The sequence below is a fragment of the Balaenoptera ricei genome, chromosome 9 (assembly GCF_028023285.1).
Source record: "Balaenoptera ricei isolate mBalRic1 chromosome 9, mBalRic1.hap2, whole genome shotgun sequence".
NCBI classification, from domain to species: Eukaryota; Metazoa; Chordata; class Mammalia; order Artiodactyla; family Balaenopteridae; genus Balaenoptera; species Balaenoptera ricei.
In genome coordinates, this window is record NC_082647.1 from 16,327,050 (window position 1) to 16,347,322 (window position 20,273).

The 20,273-nt window shown below is 40.7% G+C and overlaps 1 protein-coding gene across 9 annotated transcripts in view; it reads left to right on the top strand.

Annotated features, from left to right (window-relative positions):
- Positions 1–20,273, top strand: part of DGKI (diacylglycerol kinase iota) — a 468,554-nt gene that overhangs the window by 390,307 nt on the left and 57,974 nt on the right. For all 9 annotated transcript variants that reach the window (XM_059933287.1, XM_059933288.1, XM_059933290.1 and 6 more), the window contains 4 exons: positions 851–920; positions 3,577–3,617; positions 4,483–4,610; positions 6,672–6,794. In XM_059933287.1, the coding sequence (XP_059789270.1) occupies positions 851–920; positions 3,577–3,617; positions 4,483–4,610; positions 6,672–6,794 (362 nt within the window). The remainder of the gene's footprint in view (positions 1–850; positions 921–3,576; positions 3,618–4,482; positions 4,611–6,671; positions 6,795–20,273) is intronic.

Here is a 20,273-nt window from a genome sequence, read left to right on the forward strand (position 1 = left end):
TAAATCTGGGGTGGCACCTGGGAATTTGTGTTTCTAACAACCTCCCAGCTGATGCTGCTGGTCCAGTGTTCAGACCTTTGAGAACCACTGATTTAAGCAGAAGCTTTGCCTGAGGATCACGTGGGGCAGATTAGACTTCCAAAGAAATCAGTGCAACCCCTGATTCGCTCTCTTCTTATCTCTTCTGTGTTCTTCCCATTTCCTTCCCCCGTCCCCCTCTGTGCCCACAAGATCGTGCACACCCAGCCTCACTCCAAGGATGCTTCTTCTATTTGAACATCTCAAATCTCTCATAAGGGTCAAACTCCCAGTGTCTTCCCGCAGAGACCCGCCCTCCCTCGTCATCTGTCCCATTTCTGTCAGTGATCTCACTTTCACTATGAGCCAGAGCCAGAATGCTCCAAATCATGTGTTGTAAACTAGAATGTGCGTTTCATGTTTTTAAAAATTATTAACGGCAGAGATTCTTTTAGTAGGGGACATTTTTATACCTATGTGGAGAACCGAAATACAAATGACAGCCAGCTGCCACTGGTTCCTCAGCTTCATAAAGGGAAAGAGAGTCTCCAAAGGAAGTGCATGTCCCAAGCTGTATAATTTATGAATGTTTAATGGAATAATTGTAAATCTCCTGGAAACTTTATATGGGAGTTGTTATGTGAAATAATTCATTTCAAAGCAGAGTCCCCGTGTGTGCTTCCAGTGAAAAGTATGCTTCCATCGCTCACCAGCACTTTGTGTAGGAAAGGACGCTCACTCTTAGAAATAGGTGATGGGGCAGAATGTGGAGTGAGGGACGCCCCTCACGTCATTCAAATGGAGCCACCAGGATGTGTATGTCTCTTTCCAGGACCACGAAACCTCCTTCCCCAGGGCGCTCTCAGCTCAGAGACTCTCCCCACGGTGGTGCTTTCTAGATGGTGAGTGTTTCTGTGTTTCCTGGAGGGGTGGGGATTGGGGAAGCCACAGGGCAAGGTATTGATGGATAGAGTGGACTCTAATTTTCCAAAAGACTATTCAGAAACCCTTCACGTGGCTCCATGTGATTGGTATTTGCATCTCAAACCACGTGAACTTGCTGATGTTGCAACACACTTTCCTGAAGTTATCTCCCTCAAAGCAAGTTGGTTAATCTGGCCGAACTTCTCAGCATCAAATTGCTCAAGGTGATAGTTCCCTTTCACGCCCCTTTTCCAAAAACGTGTTGAGTGCTTGTCTTCAGGCCAGTAGATTGATTCCGTAAGCACAAGGACGGGTACTAATTGGTATGTCGTTTGCATATTATGGAACTTCCATATTATTTTCAGTAAAGCATCATTTCAGGATGAGGTATAAATTTTTGTGAAAGGGTAGGCATTTTCAGTTGTGTTCACATCTGCTCTGCTATTATTGAATGTATAATAGGTTGGTCATCTTCTGATTGGTTAATGAACCCATTTTCCATCTCTCTCTCCCTAAATGCTGCCTAATCCCACTTTTCTATCCAATTACCCATTTTACAGTACATTCCTGCTTAGATACTCCCAGTGTATCTACTACCCGGTATCTCTCTTGTCTGTGTGGACAATTAGCTTTCACTGTAGACTTTTCTTTTGTTTAGCTTTGTGTGCATCTGAAAGGATATAAACGTGGATAAGAGAATGACAGGATGTGTGAGGGTGTGAATATTTTTTGAAGATGAGCACCTGTATCTATATCAAATCTAATCCACGTAAATCATGACATTGGTTTTCATTAATGGCTTGTCAGCTGCCTCTGAAGATAATCTTACACTGCTTTTCTTCCAGGTCCTTTATTCCCTAGTGATGAGAAGCACAATCATTTGTTTTTCCTGAATCCACGGAGGAACAACTTATATTTAAGAAAATTACAAAAATGTATATGAATTATTCTATATAGTCTATTTTATATACAGTCTTGGATAAAATTACAAGTGTGGTTAATGGTCTAGATATTAGTTTTACTCTAGAAATAGTTTCGTTAAAAACATTTAACAGGTGATTGCAGTCATGGTTAAAAGAACAAAGTAGACTAAGTCCTTCTCAGGCAAATTTTACTCTGTTGCCTGAGTAAGAGGACAAGAACCATGATTGTCTTATTTCTTAGCTCATTTCCTTTAGAGAGAAGCTATTCATTAAATATCTATGATTTTTGAATGATTATTTGCATTTTGAGTTTTTCCCTCTAGTACTATGTATTTTGTAGAAAATCTGTTTATAATATTGGACTCTGTTAGATAGATTTAAATGAGGAGGAACATAATTCTTTTGAATATTGAGAATAATCAGATTAATTTCTAGCAGCCCAAAGTTTGTCATTAAGTTTTTGTTTTTTGTTTTTTTCCCCTCAAACTACAGATGCAGGCAAGTTCCTTATAGGGATGCTTAAATAATTTTTTTTTTTTCTGTTTTAGCTTTCTTCAGACATGGCTTAGGGACTCAGTTTTAAAGTGAAATGATGCCTTTAATACCAGATGTGGTCCCAAGCTCTGCATCTTCAAACTCTTTTCCAAAATGAGAATCACTTCCTCAGGAAGTCAGACTACCGACAGTTTTTTTTTGTTTTTCCTAGCTTTATTTACTTGATAAATACATACTGAGTCCCAGCTCTGTTGAGGGTTCTGTGCTGATATCTTGAGACATAAAAGAAGAAATGAAACACAGATCTTTAAAGAGGCAGATATCTTAGTCTCAGAGTTCTCTGTGAAGATAGTTTTTATAAACCATGCGCAAAATGCAAATGTGCATATAGAGGTAGGAGCAACAAATTCTACCTGGGGCAAGGAGGATGGGGCTGAGGAAGGTTTCACAGAAGAGGTGGCATTTGAGTTGGTCCTTAAAACATGATGTATTATTAAAAACATTTTATTGAAATATAGTTGATTTACAACGTTGTGTTAAGTTTCAGGTGTACAGCAAAGTGATTCAGATACATATATTGGGCTGGCCAAAAAGTTCGTTCGGTTTTCAGTAAAAATAAGACACATTTTTCATTTTCACCAAGAACTTTATTGAACAATGTATTCATTAACCGAATGAACTTTTTGGGCCAACCCTATGTGTATAGTTTCTTTTTCAAATTCTTTTCCATTATACATTATTACAAGCTATTGAGTATAGTTCCCTGTGCTACACAGTAGGTCCTTGTTGGTTATCTGTTTTACATATAGTAGTGTTTATATTTTAATCCCAAACTCCTAATTTATCCCTCCCTCCCTGTCCCCTTTGGCAACCATAAGTTTGTTTTCTATGGGTTAAGACATGGTTTAGGTAGGCAACCATAAGTTTGTTTTCTATGGGTTAAGACGTGGTTTAGGTAGGCAACCATAAGTTTGTTTTCTATGGGTTAAGACGTGGTTTAGGTAGACATGTGTAATGGGGAAGGGCTTCCTAAGTAGTGGAATAGCAGCAGCAGAGGTGTGAAGTCCTGAGTTTTTCTAAGTAGATTTGGGGACTGGCCAGTAGTCCAGCATGACTGGATGTAAGGTTTTTGATTGTCATTGTAAGTGAGAAGGTTGTAAATTTGGTGCCAGAACACAGGCTTCTCTGAATGCCATATACATTTTTTTTTTCCTAGCTACTTCTGCTGATCGCTTTTATCGAATAGACAGATCTCAGGTAAGTTTTCTTGAGCCTATCTGTGAAAGTGAAAAATTCCCCAGTAACTCTACTAATCTTTTACTTTTTTTTCAACAAAAACACTGAAATGTGTACAAATTCTGGAATGGTATTCATAGTCTCAGCTATGAGCTTGTTATTTGTCTTCACGTGTTTTGTGATTTGTGGACTCAAGGTGATATGGTTTGACCTTGAAGATGAATCCAGAAGATAAGTAGGCTTATAGATGTTGTCACCAGCCTGCACTCCAAATTTTCATTCACACTGCTACTTTTACTGCTTCCTAGCCAAATTTTATGCCTTTTTAACTTTATTTCTGATTAGCAAATTTGAGACCTCAAGTGTATATCTATGTTGCTTGGTTTCAACTCACCACTTCCCAGAGTTCAGTAATGAGAAAAAAAAATGCTTATGCCCAATGATAGCTAGTGCTCCCACTGTAAAAGACGGTACAGAATGGAATCCGTTGATAAAACCAGTTGTTAGCCATGCCACTTAGCTTTGACCGGATCCTGGAAGTCCAGGTCATCGTACATGCATGCTGGACCAAGGTGCATGTAGGGTGTCACTTCTTTGATAGTATTTGGGAAGAAGAGGCAAGACCATCTCTGGTTATACCTAACAGTATCCTGGTCAGAGTCCCAAACCAAGAAGGATTCAACTCTCCCCTTCCTCAGCCTCTTGCTACCATGTTGTTTCTGGGAGGGATGCCCACTGGTCAGGCCTCTGAAAATACACTGTGGTCATTTGCTATGTCATAAAATTTCATTATTCCTCAAGACCAAGAAGGCTTTGTTTTGTTATTCTTTAGATGATGGGTTTGAACATCTTATCATCATCTGACAGACTCCTTTTTCTTCCTTAGGAACATTTGCACTTTGTGATGGAGATTTCTCAAGATGAGATTTTTATTCTGGACCCAGATATGGTGTTGTCACAGCAGGCAGGGACACCCCCAGGAATGCCTGATCTGGTGGTGGAGCAAGCCTCAGGGTGAGTGGGCTTCTTCTTTGGTGGTGTGGTGGTGAGGCTGGCTGCAGGGTGACATCGTGTGTGGTTTGGCCTTGCACTTGACATTTCTAATGAAATCAAACTATTTTGAAATACAGGTTTTCTTGTGTTTCCTTAGAGTGTAGTATAGCTGATTCCATTCTAAGTCTGTCTTATGAATGTCTGGGTAGAATTACTCTTTCCACTCAGATCTGTATCATGTGTGAGCCTTCTTTACCCACCACACCAGCATTTCCTACCCAACTAGAAAACACTAGTATTTGCGTTTGTGCATATACATCTGTAATGCCTGTATTATCACATTAAAAAACGACACAGGTGGTTAGACAATTATTTTTTTTCCTCCACATCCTTTCTCTTCTTCCTCTCCTCCTCCTCTTCCTCATCCTTCTCTTTTTTTTTCCTATATCAAGGCAGCCTGATACATGTAGATATCAAGCACTTATAATTATGAGTCACATACTGTGCTAAATGCCTTTCTTATATCCCTACTATTACTTCATAGTGACTTAATCATCTTAAGTGCTCTATGCTTATTTCCTCTTCTGTAAAACGGACATGATAATACCTACTCATACAATTGTTTTAAAATTAAATGAGTTGATACATGTAAAATTAGGGCAGTTGGTGGCACTTGATAGACACTCGTTAAAAATTATGTCATTGAAATCATCATCATCATTTCACAATGACCCTGCAGATTTGGTACTGTTATTATTTTAAATCCATAGATAACAAAATTGAGGTTTAGAGAGTTTTTGTAACTTGACCAGTATTGCACAAAAAATAAAGGGGAAAAATTGAGATTTATTCCATGCTAGAGCCCATTTGTGTTTTAACCACCACATTGAACCACCAAAACATATTAACATTTCTAGATTATTTCGTAAATTCAGAAATGTTTATTTAGAGAGCTTTTTTATGTGCCAGGTACTACTATAAGCACTTGGGAAACAACAGTGCAAAAGTAAAAACACAAAAACCTTTGCCCTTGTGAAGTTTAATGAACTTTTGTAGTTTACTGGTACATAGACACTAAAGAGTTAAAATAAGGATTTCCTCGGAGAGCACACACACGTGCACTCAAATGGCATATGCAAATGTGTGCACATACTTATACAATATTAACAGACATAGTCACTTGAGGTAACCCTCATGCCTGTTCACCCCTGTTCACTAATTTGACCATGGCTGCTATTTCTGAATATCCCACTCTGCCAGGCCAGCTGATAGCAGTGGTACGTCCTTAGTCTGTGGGGAGCCAAAAGAAGACAGAAGTGGCAGGCTGGAACAGATATACAGCTGTGTTTAGGAGCCAGAGTTAGTGATACCGGAGCTGTCCTGGCATGAAGGGAAAGCCGACAGTCACGAAGGATGGCCTGATAAAAAACCCTGGGGGTCCCGGAAGGTAGTGGGAAAGGCCACATACGATAAGTCAAGACTGTCAGTTGTGGGGAAAGCAAGTGTGATGCTGTGTCCCGCTGTAGAAGCGGTAGGTGCTGCAGTCTAGGTGTCCTCCCACCCCACCTGATCGGGGACGTAGTGTTTGATCTGATGAAGGGTGAGCCCATTTTGCCAAGCTCGCCCTGGGCTTTGCCCTCTCAGTCATTCTCTATCAGCTCTAGCTCCAGAGATAAAGTAGCCTGCAAATCCACAAGAACTTGAATCCATTCCTTTCTTATTTCTTTTCCATTGCCCCCTCTGGAAATAAACTGAGAACTGGAAAGCTGTGAAAGAGCAAATCCAGGCTTTGTTATTTTCTAACCTGTCTTTCTACATCAGGCACCATTGCTTCTTATCTGTGTCATATTTAAAATTACTTAATCTTGAAATTCAGTTTTCTCATCTATAAAGAGGGCAGCAGCATACAAAGAGTTCCTGATGGTTGAGAAAATTAAACAGACTAATAAGGGTGAAATACCTCGTAAATACCCAATAAAGATTAATTTCCCTCCTCACATTTGGAGACAAGAATCATCCTGAGAAAGAGCAGACTAAGCCCTGTGGCTGACCTTGAATGTCTGGTGCCCTTCTCCCTCCCAGAATGACAGACTGGTGGAATCCTGCCCTCCGGAAACGCATGCTGAGTGACAGCGGGCTGGGAATGATAACTCCATTTTACGAAGACTCAGATCTGAAAGATTTCAGCCACTCCCGAGTGCTACAGTAAGAGCTCTTTCTGTCTCTTGCCCTGTGTACCCCTGGGGTTGCTGGGAGAGGGTTCTGTGGGGTCCTAGCCGATGGGAAGGGTTCTCTTCTCAGTGGTGCTCCAGCTGTCTCCTGATTGTGTCACCCTGTTCACCTTGCTCCCTTTTACCCACCCCGAAGCTCCCAGGGGAGCCTCGCTTTCCATTTCTCTTGTTCCCGAGCCTCAGTGAGACCTTGCATATGGACCTACAACTACTTTGAACCTCACCAGGGTTTGCTTTACTGGAACCCAGTGTTTACCAGATGCCCCTGTGTTTGCCGTATTGTGAGGACATGCGTGAGAGTGACATGAGTAGTTTGGAAGTGACGTAGAGTGTTTTATTTGTGTGAAAATTTTGATGTGCTGTGACAGGTCAGTTTCATGAGTCTCCAGTTCTGTGAGCCTCTGGCTGTGATGTGTAATATTGCCAGGTGGTCTTGATGGCTGAGGTGCAGTGCCGCGCACACTGTGTTGTAGTCTCTCTGGGTAAATGATGCAGCATTTGTTCAAAGGTCAGGAGAGTGGGTGTGCTTTCATCTGAGGGATGGGTGCTGAGTTTTGCAACAGTGTTGGTACACTCGTGTCCCGAGAATCCTCCCTTCTGTCACCCCTCCTTGCAGGAGCAGGTTCAAGGTGCACCCTGTGGTCATGGACACAGTCATTTGCACCCATTGTTTGCCTCCAATCCAGTCACCCCATCTCAGAGGTTGTATAAGTTCACTGTAATTCGTGAGATCAGGCTGGTTTCCAGTCCGATTCGAGGTCCTAATCAAATAGGGACAGTGGCCTTGTAACTATGCAGTCTTAACCATTTTTACAAAATAACAAGATGATTGAGATTCTTAGAAGCCTAGGGTTAACCGAAGAGGCAGGGCAATGCATTGTTTCTAAGACCGGAAGCAATTTCAGTGTGACAAAGGGGAGGAAAATGAGAAATCTGAAGCTAATTATTTTGGTGGTAAAGGTTCTACTGAGACACCCCAAGGGCAAAAGGTGATTTCATTTTAATTGCTTCTCTGTACTAACTCTTATTCTGTTGTGTGAAGAGTGGAAAGGAAAAAATGAATTACTATGGATTTTCCTTTTTAATTAAACTGTGTTGTTAGTTTCTGATGGCCATTCGATTGCTTACAATTCAGGGCATTTTTTTTCATTTCTTTTGTATATGGAATTGAGGCTTGTGAACGAGGCTGAGTCAGCCACCCACTGACAGCTAAAAAAGTGACCATCTAGCTTCGGGCAGATTTTTTTGAAAATTAGGGTTTTAATTAGCCATAGAAATAGAAATTAAGACTAGACAAACCAGATGAGTGTTTCAGTTATTCTTATATACAGGCTGTTTCCAAAAGTGGAAACAAAAGCTCAGGCACCTGAGCTCAATCTAGTTTCCTATGCCCTGATTTTTCTGTGTATAGTATGTTAATATATATATCATGATATGTGAGATTGTTTCTAAGACAGTAAATATTCTTTCCAAGAATCACAAATAAATGTACCATTTTATATAATAGTCAAGTTCTTAAAACCCTTTATCAGAATCAACTCTTATTTTTTATTCGGGTTATATTATCCTTTTAGGAATTTCTCTTCATATTTTATTAATCTTCAATTGGCAGATACTAGTTTTCCTGGATATTTATACTACCTTATGCCTTAAATGCACTAGAGCAGCTGACTCCTTTTTAAAACATTTTTCTGTCAAGTAACTTAGAAAACAAACATTCACTTCTAGCTTTGAGTCTTTCCAGCTGAACCTCCAGATATTGTGTAACAGAGACAAGTTGTCCCCACTGGGCTCTGTTTGAACCTTTGACTCACAGAATGTACGAACAAAATAAAATGGTTGCTTTAAATCATTTACATACTTTACCTTACCCAATTTGTCTATTAATTCTGAATATTTTTGTGTATGTGTGTTCATTAATTTCTTAGGAAGAACATTTCTTTATTTACTTCAGAGAGCATCTTTGATACACATAAGTATAATTGCAGTTATAGAACAATGGAATTATGTATATTTTATACAGATATGTAATGTATAATAAGGTCAGTAATAGCTAGTATTGATACTTGCTACGTGCTTTGCACTATGATTAAATTATCCTTAATTCTTTCAACAACTTTTAAATCTCACATTGTTTAAAACTGAAGCTCATAGAGTTTAAAATATTCATCTTAGGTCACCCAAGATAACAAGTGTGGGAACTGTGGTTTGAGTGAGGTCTGCTTGACTTCTGACCCTACCATACTGCACTGTTTTCCCGAAGGGCCAGTGAAAAGGCAGGGTGCCCAGAGTCCCAGGGCCCAAGAAAGATTTACTTTGATATCTGTCTTTATAAGCATTTGTAAGGTGAAAAATTCTACAATATAGGAAGACTACATATGCACATTAAATATGTACAGCTGCAAATTTACCCACAAGTAAATATGGTTGAGAACTAATTGAAAGCATTTTTTTTCTTTAAAAAAAAGAGATTGGGGCTTCCCTGGTGGCGCAGTGGTTGAGAATCTGCCTGCCAATGCAGGGGACACGGGTTCGAGCCCTGGTCTGGGAAGATCCCACATGCCGTGGAGCAGCTGGGCCCGTGAGCCACAATTACTGAGCCTGCGCGTCTGGAGCCTGTGCTCCGCAACAAGAGAGGCCGCGATAGCGAGAGGCCCGCGCACCGCGATGAAGAGTGGCCCCCGCTTGCCACAACCAGAGAAAGCCCTCGCACAGAAACGAAGACCCAACACAGCCAAAAATAAATAAATAAATAAATTAAAAAAAAAAAAAAAAAAAGAGATTGAAACAAAAAATGAAGATAGGCTTTTATTTAAACATTATTAAATAGGTGTTAAATATGCCCCAATCTAAATAAGCTCAAACATTATATGAAAAATACTAATGTGCCAACAACACTGAAATATCACCTTATTGTTTTATGTTATTACTTGCATTAAGTCTTTCTATCCATAGCAACATACAGTAGCATAAAAATATATATTGTTTTATGGGTTTTTTGTTTTGTGTTATCTTTTTACTTTTCATCACCTGTATTGAACAGTGCATACACTTTTAGAACTTGCCACTTCATGCAACATCAAATGTTTAAAATTCATTCATATCGATGTTACGGAATGCAAGTTTGTGTGCCCAATGCACTGTAAGGCCAAACAACTGAAACATCAGAGTTTGGAGCAGAGAAAAGTTTATTGCAGGGCCAAGCAAGGAGATTTGGTGGCTTATGCCCAAAAGACCCCAAACTCCCCGAAGGGTTTCAGCAAAGCATTTTTAAAGGCAAGGTAGGGGAGAGGGGGTCTCAGGGTATGTGATCAGCTTGTGCACAATTCTCTGATTGGTTGATGGTGATCAATTCTTAGGCACCAGAAAGTCTGTGGGGCTACTTGCTCATGATCATCAAGTAGTTAATTTCTTCCATTTGGTGGTGGTTTGAACATCTGAAAAAGTCTGGAAATATGCATCAGGTACTATCATCTAGGTACTTCAGAGAGGAGCTACAGCAGAAGATATGGGAGAGGGGTCTGACTTCAGAGAGGAGCTACAGCAGAAGATATGGGAGAGGGGTCTGTCCTGGGACGGCCTCATAGTGTCCTCCTCGGTTACATTGATATATGTAGATTTTAAGTCATTTAATTTGGTATAGGATATTGTGTTATACAAATATGTCATAACTTATTCCTCCATTTAGATATTGATTTCTAATATTTTATTATTTAAAAATACAGTGAACAGTCTGCGTGTGTCCACCTGTGTCATAGGGTGTATATACAGTTTCAACATTTAAAAAAATTATTTATTTATGTATTTATTTTTGGCTGCATCGGGTCTTAGTTGCGGCTGCAGGATCTTCGTTGAGGCACGGGGGATCTTTTTTTGTTGCTGTGCCCGGGTTCTTCATTGAGGTGCGTGGGCTTCCCTCTAGTTGTGGCATGCGGGTTTTCTCTCTCTAGTTGTGGCGCGCAGGCTCCAGGGCGCGTGGGCCCTGTAGTTGTGGCACGCAGGCTTCTCTCTAGTTGTGGCATGTGGGTTTTCTCTCTCTGTAGTTGTGGTGCGCGGGTTCCAGAGTGCATGTGCCTTGTAGTTTTGTGGCACGTGGGCTCTAGTTGAGGCACACGAGCTCAGTGGTTGTGGTGCGGGCTTAGTTGCCCTGCGGCATGTGGGATCTTAGTTCCCCAACCAGGGATCCAACCTATGTCCTCTGCATTGGAAGGTGGAGTCTTTTTTTTTTTTTTTTTTTTAATAAATTTATTTATTTATTTATGTTTGGCTGCGTTGGGTCTTCGTTGCTGCGCGCGGGCTTTCTCTAGTTGTGGCGAGTGGGGGCTACTCTTCGTTTCAGTATGTGGGCTTCTCATTGTGGTGGCTTCTCTTGTTGCGGAACATGGGCTCTAGGCGTGCGGGCTTCAGTAGTTGTGGCGCGAGGGCTCAGTAGTTGTGTCTCGTGGGCTCTAGAGTGCAGGCTCAGTAGTTGGGGCACACGGGCTTAGTTGCTCTGGGGCATGTGGGATCTTCCTGAACCAGGGCTCAAACCCGTGTCCCCTGCATTGGCAGGTGGATTCTTAACCACTGCCAACGGGAAGTCCCAAGAAGGTGGATTCTTTACCACCAGACCACCAGGGAAGTCCCTATATAGTTTCAACTTTGGTCCATATTGCACAATTTACTTTCCCATTAGGAATATTTAAGAATCAGTATGTGAAGGGACCTGAAGAATTATTGTAATATTCTAGGTACAACTGGCATCTATTGCTTTCAGCCTTAAAGCCCCAGTCAACTTGGAGATAGTAAAAGTTCAATTTTAACATCTTGTTCACCAGGCTAAGTAATTCTATTAAAAAAATCAAAAGGGAAATTTTAAATTCTTAGAACTGAAAATACTGTTTATCAGAATTTGCAGGAAATGACAGAAGTGGTATTCACAGAATGATTTATGACTCTAAATCATTTATCAAGAGAAAAATGATTCCATACAAATAAAGCATTCAATTTGATAAACTGGAAAAAGACTCAGAATAGAGAACAAAGAAACAAGAGTGAAGAGAAATAATAAAGATAGAAATCAATGACAAGGGGAATAAAACAGACAAAATAAATGATTAACCAAGAATAAAATTTTTAAAAATTGGTTCTTTCGAAAGGTAAATAAGAGACAAAATTCTGAGAAGGTTAATTTTAAAATACAGGAGATAGAAAGGAGTGCAACTCCAGTGCTTTCCCAGCTCATTCTACCTCCATGGCACACAGTCAGCATCTGCTCAAGAGACCTTTCCCCTCTGAACTCTGACTGACCCAACCTCCCCCTTAGCCCCCCGGGGAGGGGAGCAGGGCTCCTCAGGGTTTTCTCATAGTTTTAACTTTAGCTTCTAAGATTCATCAGCCTCCCTTCTACTTCAGGGAGAGCAGACAGAATGAACAAACAGAATGAAGTAGATTTCTGTTATTACTGGCACTGGTTACATTTATTAAAATTCCATTTAGATACATTACAATTTTTAAAGAAAGATTTATAGAGTCGTCCCTTGATATCTGTGGGGAATCGGTTCCAGGACCAAAATCATGGATGCTCGAGTCCCATAGTCAGACCTCTGTATTTGCAGATCCACATCTGCAAATTCAACCAACTGTGGATCATAAACTTAGTGCATGATCCGCGATTGGTTGACTCAGGATTTGGAACTCATGGATACATACATATATACATATGTATAATAGATATATATATATATATATATATATATATATATATATATATATATATATATTATGTATGTATCTGTAATAGCTTCATTCTTCTCTTGTCTTCAGCTATTTCCTTTACCCAGTTTCTTTTTTGGAACTTTAGGTGATGGCCTGATTCTAATATATGTAGATATTCCATGTCTGTGTGTGTATGTGTGTATTGTCTACTTATACACAGGTCCTCTAGGGGAGACTACAATTCCAAAGAAGGATATACAACACATATAGGATCTTCAAATCCTATGAACACAATAAAAACAATATGTTTAAAAAATAAATTTATTTATTTTATTTATTTATTTTTGACTGCGTTGGGTCTTTGTTGCTGCGCGCGGGCTTTCTCTAGTTGCGGTGAGTGGGGGCTACTCTTCGTTGCGGTGCAGGGGCTTCTCATTGCAGTGGCTTCTCTTGTTGCAGAGGACGGGCTCTAGGTGACTCACATTGTTACTGCTAGGACCATAAGGAATTTGTCTTTAAGTTAAAAAATGTGTTTACAGTGTCTAAGAAAGTGCTACTAAAATAACATGTTTCTGGAAACACATTTGCTCTCATCATTAATTGAACCACCACAATTCATAACAAGACTATATTTCATTTGGGCAGGAGATTCATAAGGAAGTAATTAACTAAAATTTTAGCAGACAGAATCTGATTCCAAAGGAAGACTTTTCCCAACTTTATGATCTATGAGATAAAAAAAAAAAAAAAAATAGGCACTGAGTAAAAACTCTAGTATATTCTTTCCAAGTCCTCTTTGAGGAAAGGACAGACTTACCTCTGAACTTACCTCTGAACCTCTGGGTTAAGGGAAAACAGGTAAAGGGACTGGAAGGTATTGTTTAGTTTATGAATAAAAATAATCTTTTCTAGTTATTATGTTTTGTGGTTTGTGCAAAACCCCCAAAAGAAAAAGAAAAGGAAAAAACGCACATGTTCTTAGTATCTCCAAGTCCTGAGCCTAGAAGAGCTAAGGTGAAGGTCACACAGATATAAGTAAAAGATCTTGCCACTGGATTAAGACACTGGGGAGACAGTGTAGGGAACCACAGACATTCAATCCAGACATCTGTGTACTCAGGTATCTGTTACCTGCTTAGCTTAAGCAGGGTTGATGGATTTTTATGATCGGTGGAGCATTTCTCTCTCTAACAAGAGACAGAGTTATAAAATATTGAACTATAATGTATCTGGTCTGATTTATGACTTCACTGGAATCTAAGAAATGGGTTGAGGCATTCAGTTAGTCATTAATTTATTGAGAAAATACGTATTCCGCACCTTCTAGGTAGAAGCAATACATATACCTAGGCATTGACGATGTAAAACTAAATGAGAAATTATTGTCTTTGAAGAACTTATATTCAGAGGGGAAATAATAAACCAATTATTATAGGTCCCTCTGATAAGTGCTATAATGGATATATGCGTAGAGTGTTCTGGAAACAAGAGGAAAGAGAATTTGCTGCTTCCTCCAGATTTCACTTTTTTATTTTTATATGAAAAGGATGAATATTTAAAGAATTAATGAAAACGCAAGCCACTAAGAAGAAAAGAGGCTTTTTAAGGGCTCTATGCTTATTTTCTTCAACTTTTGCCCATGAACAGGTATCTGCTTTTCATCATTATATCACCAGAAATACCTCTCAACTAATTCAGTACTCCATGACAGTTGAACATCACTCTACCTAATGTGTATTTAAGGATGTTTGTACAACCTGGCAAGTTATTTAGGGATATCCAAAACACCTAACAATACTTTAAACTGAAAAATTGACCTTTTTTAGTGTAGTCTATAATTCTGAACCATCCTATCAGGAAGATAGCCCTGAAATTCACCTCTTCCCAAAACTCAGAAGTTCTGGACTGAACATAGGAGTAATAGCTTCATGCCTCTCTTGTCTCCAGCTATTTCCTTTGCCCAGTTTCTTCTTGGAACGTTAGGTGATGGCCTGACTCTAAAAAAAAAAAAGGTTAATTGCGCTTATTGTCGAAGCTCCAGGTTCTCAACAGGAAGACAGACTATTGGGCCGTGATTTTGGTTGTGGAAATATCCTTCGAGCATCACAATCAGATAAGACGGAGAAAATTAATCCTCTTAGTGGGAAACAGGTTTTGCTGGAATATATCTTAGAGATGAAATCAGTGCACTCAGGATAGAGATAGTCCCTTGCATGACTGGTCTAAATCTTGCTCTCCCTGGCTAATCACTCAAGCTGGAAAAACTGCCGTTTAGCTGACGTGTATCTTCCTTTCTTCTTCTTTTTTCCCTAACTTACCTCCTGCCATTGTCCTCTCTAGCCAAGCACATAATGATACGATGTCCCTTTACGTGGGCAAAATAATTAATAAGAAATTTTGCTCTGTTCTTTCTATAACTGCTCCTCAATTTGATCCAGGGAATTAACATATTAAAACAATAAAGATGCACTGAATCCCTGACTCAGGGAACCCTTGCTATTTTACAAGCGAGCAAGTAAAAGGTAACTCTGGTGGGTATTAGCGGTTGTAGGTGCCCTGTTGATGTGCACAGTGTTGGGGGGATGGGAAGGGGGGGAGGAAAAATTGTTTCTAGAAGCCTATGCAGTGAGATGTTAGCGCGTCTCCCATGTATCTCTGGATTATTTTGGTTGTGTTAGTGAAGTTTAGTTCTTGAAGAGGTTTTGGATGTTCTTTGGATGGAGGGGAAGAAACTTGGTATGTGGGGAACCATAAACCATCAAAATTTTATGGATGGAACAGAATTCTCAGATTTCCAGCTAAAGGAGACAAGGCAAAGCCAGAGCGTTAGGAAGTATGGGGGCAATTTGTGTAGAAAAGCACTTTTCTTGAGTTTCCTAGTAGGTAGAGAGCAGTTGGAAGGGCCTCTTAGGGAATTATTGAGTCTTCTTTAAAAACAAAACAGAAGAGATTTCTATTTCCTTCCAACAACACGCTCTGCCTTAGGGCATTAAGGAAAGCAGGTCAGAAGTAACAAGAGTCTTTTGTGACAAAATCACTTAAGCACCATTCTAAAATGGGGAAAATAACTCCATCTCCCTCTGCACTGGGGAAGTTTAGAGTGAGTATTGTTATGCCAGTATAGGAACGGGAATTTTTTTGTTTTGTTTTCAGTGGCTGTGCTACAAGTGAGGGCTTGGACACACAAGAGACCCCCTCTCATTCCTCTGTCTTGTGTCCACTGGGAGCAGCCCTGTGCTGGTGCAGGGTCACAGCACAATCCATTTTTGTGTGGTCGGTCCTCTCTTCCTTGAAACAGTGGCTGGATCTTCCTTGAGGACTTGACACTGAAATCTCATCAGTTTGAAAAATAGGGATGTAGGGTATGTTGGACGGGATTCAAGCTAGAAAAAGTTGGCATAGATGCAGGGAATGTTAGTTCTACAAAATGATGCCACGTCTCTCCTTGAGGGCCCAGTATTTTTAAGCAACAGGATTAAAATTTAGTCAAGAGTGATAAGAACCATCCCCTGGGAATGCTGGCAAATGTCCCTGCCATCAGGAAAGTGCCCACAGTTTCTGAGGGCTCCAACAATGATTTTCCTTCCTTTCCAAAAGGGGGCAAATATGCAAAGTTAAGTTTCCTGTCATGTCACTTTTAGAGGATCCCACCCTGTGGACCATGGTCCTCGACACATGCCCCATCACTGGGCTTCCATGGCAGGTTTTGGCAATGGAAAGGAAGGTGGGAGGCAACTTCTCTTTCCCACAGATTGCCACTTTATAAGGGTGCTTGTCAGGATCTGAGCTAAATATTTGTTTCTCGCTCTAACAATCAGAGAAGAGGCTGTAGTTTCTCCTAAATGTGACTTTGGTACATCTACCTGTGACATGAAATATTTCTGCATGTCAGTCCTCTCTCCAACGCTGGTCCTGGGACTAACCCTTCAAAGGCTGCCCTCATCTCCTCGGAAGGTCGCTGAGAAATCAGCTCACTCCTGGCTCCCTCTTTCCCACCTCCCTACCTCTGCAGAGAGGGAACGCCAGTGAGACAGCGCTGGGGAGAGCAAGTGAACCTCTGTGTCCCGCCCCTCTGTTCCTCATCCCATTCGCCCCACTTCCTCAGAGCCCAGTGCATTCAATGTTCGGAGGTCTGTTTCAAGGTTTCAGCTGTCTCCTGACAGCCTCTCTAACCACTCACCTCCAAAATAACCCATCCATCCTTTTGCTTCTTTCTCAAACTCCCACCAAACCTCTTGTTTTCTCAGTGTGTCGGCCTCAGTGTGAATCATTTGATTAAATTGATTTAAAGGGTGAAGGATAATTTTGAAATCCTTCCAAAAGTATTTGCCTGTGAGTCTCAGGTTGGAGGGATACTGACCAGTTATCGCCTGGTGTGCTCAGGAGCAGGGTGAGGGATGTGAAGGGGGTGCATTCATCGCTCTTGGAAATGGGAGGTTGTACAGAGTGTGGAACTTCTCTCAGAAACCTCTGGGGACCTCTGAACCCACAACCCCAAAGAGACCAGGGTAAGGAATAGCTATACAATGTAGAGAAGCTACTTACTTGGAATTCAAGGAAATGGGGACCACGTTTTCCCTTTTCCTAACTTTTCTGGCTCTTGAGCTGATCACCAAGCATAAGAGCAACTACAGCAACAGACATTACTTTACGACTTTCTCCAGTGCTCTCTTTAATGGTAGCCTCACCCGATAGCCCCCTTGGAATCTCCTTGAAAGTGGGCGATTTCTAAGTGGGAATGTTCTAAGTTCAGTACCCGCCACAGGTTATAGTTAAGCATGTAGGAGTGCTTAATATTCAAACATTGGATTAACTGAGTTGTTCTCAAAGAGTGTGTGGAGCCCGTTTTCACTTCTTGTACCATGATTTATTTTCATCAATTTATCGTTTTCTCTGGGAGCTCCTTTTCTGTTTTGGGTTGTTTATAATATATCACTTAGAAACTGCACCTTCCTTGGACACAGAAGAGTTGGGCAGAGAGAGAGACTTTTTTTTTAGATTTTGTTTCCCATGCCGGTGTTTTGAACATGAATTCCCTCTTCTGAGAAGTGGGTTAGGTGGGAGGAGATTTTGATAGGAAAACTTCTGGAATATATTATAGTTATCTTCAGGAGAAGTGCCAAAGCAGCTCCCACATCCGCCTGTTTTTTCTTCCATTTTCCAATGCTGGATTCAGAAATCCGTATTGCATTTCATAAAAATAATTAGCTGTGGGTAAGCCCTTGCTCAATTGCCTTGGCTCCACAAGGTAGATATTGCCTATCCTGAATCATGTGATATGTGAGATGGTCTTTTGTATAAGTTTCTTGTGTTAATACCGAACGTAGCACTCATGTGATTTGCCCTCACAATTTAGAGCTTCCTGTTTCAATTTATGCTTAAAAAAAAAAGTCCACACTTACAAGACTCCAGATGGATTGCGTCTCAACAGCAGTTGTTGGCCAGGGCTCCCAGAGTCATTAGCCTAAAGCCGGCAGCTCTTTCTAAAAGATATTCCCTGCTGATACTCCCCACCTGGTCTCTGCAGGTATATCTTCCTTGATCAGATTTTAGAATAACATGCCTTTTCTATTCCTTTAATCCCTTTTTAGAAATTAGGCAGGCAACTATATTGCAAAGACCGATTTGTAATATGAACTATCACATCTGTTTCTTTTCTGCATGATTGTACAATGTCTGATGCACCATTTTTTTGTGGTTTTTACATCTTCAAAACGTTAAAATATTTCGCAGGAGTGTTCATATTTTACATAATAAAAAGTGTGATGGCCAGTTTTTCATGTTTAATGAACTTGGTCTGTATTAGGTTCTTCCAGGTCATCTCTCTTTTTAAAAAATCTCTTTCTTCTTGTAGCCGACGCCCACTTTTGTCCGTTTCGCCTCATCTCTAACCATGCATTTCAAAGAAACTCCTTCCCCTCATTTCGTTGCAGTTCTTAGGGATGAACAGTAGGTGGCAGTAACATTTCAAGCTCAAAGGGCGTTAGGAGTTTCTTCCTCACTCTGCAGACTGATTAAGGAGGGTGTATAGAAGAAATTGAATCATACAGGCTAGTGGTAAAACAGTGCTGTCTGCAAAACACCAAATATAACTAAACACAGGAACTTATTAAAAAGGATATTTCAAGTACAGCTCACGTTGGGATCATCGGGTGTATATTTGGATAGAAGAGTCTTAATAGGAAATTATGAGCATGAACAGAATTAAAGGAAATTTACATCAAATGAAGAACTCCCCAAGCAGGCTCTATTATTTGAGTTCTGGAACTTATTTCCCCACCTCCACACAAATGCCCATCTCTCTCTCCTTCCTCTTTCCACAACCCTCCCTTCTGTTGGTGGTGAATGTTACCTTTGAGGCTGTTTGGCAATCCCTGAATGGGTTTGTGACCACTTGAATAGAGAATGTGTTTGTCTTTCTCTCATTTCAATGCCACTTTGTGTGGTTGCTGTACCTTTCATCTCTTTTGCTCTCATTCTTGCCTGCTCTCTTACTGTATGTGCTTTGTTCATTGTCTTAATAGCAATATTCATAATTAGAGGGAGGAAAAGCAAACAGAGAGGATTGTATAGTTGATGGAGGTTCTCAGTGCTAAGGGATTTCTGGTTCTATTTTATCTAGTTAGAGATGCTTAGGGCCTGGAGTGATGGTGGTGAAGATGTCAGCTAGATCTGTGATCTCACTGTTGCTCCCTCAAGCCCTCAAAATGATGTCATAGGTTGGGCATAGCAGTCCTTAGGCAATGCATATCCTTGAGGGAAGCTCAAGGGAGAAGGCAGTTGCCCAGAGATGATTACCTACAGCCATGCTTTGAGACCATATTAAATCATCCCTTGGCTGGCTTGACTTAAATGAAAGTTCTTTGTCCATCAACAGTTTCAGGAAATAAATTGAATTTCTGTAGCTTCATCAGTTCAAGGTAAAACAGAAGCAAAACAAAGATGGTGTTTATTCAGCAGTGGTGTGTGGACCCTTGAAATGTGCCTGGAAGGGATGTCCAGCTGGGAAATCAGTTTCCACTTGAGACATTACTCAAGAGTTTGTTAACAGACAATGAGAAATAATGGTCCAGGCAGGAAACAGAGTCCAACCTGGGGAACTTTGCCCAGGCCTGAATGTTCTTGATGTTCTTCAGTAGGAGCAGGTGCCCATTGGCACGTGATGGGAGGCTGTGTGTACAGAGATACTGGCTTTCACCAAAGTGTAAGAAAGGTGGATGAGATAAGCCCAGGGAACTGTCAGGGCTGTGGTCAGGAGAGGGAAGAAGAAATGAAAGTAGAATGACAAAGGAGAGAGGGAGACAACATTCAGAGTTGATATAAAGCTAGAAACCAGATGCTTCTCTTTCTCTTCCTGAGTAGGTTGGATGATCTCCCCTGTGCTTATAGAAAGTAGTGTTTATGCTGTGGTCCTCATCCGAAAAACTAGAGGGTAAAGAGGGATGTTAGGCATGACAAGGAAAATTGGTGAAATATATGTAGAGAGAGTTGCTTTCAGTGTGCGGTCATGGACTGCCTCGTTCACGAGGACTTAGCAGCCGAGGATGCTTTATTTGCAGTGTGCCGGGCGGAGTCTAGAGGTAGCACAGCTTCTAGACCACCCTGCCATTCCTCCTGTGTTTTCTCTTTTAATTGCATGATGGTAACCAGGAAATGAAGGGCCTTGGCTCCTCCAGCCAGGCCTGTGGGTTGGTATGAATATCTCAGAGCTCCCTCCCCATCCACAGTCTTATAGAAATAATCTGTGGCTAAGTAT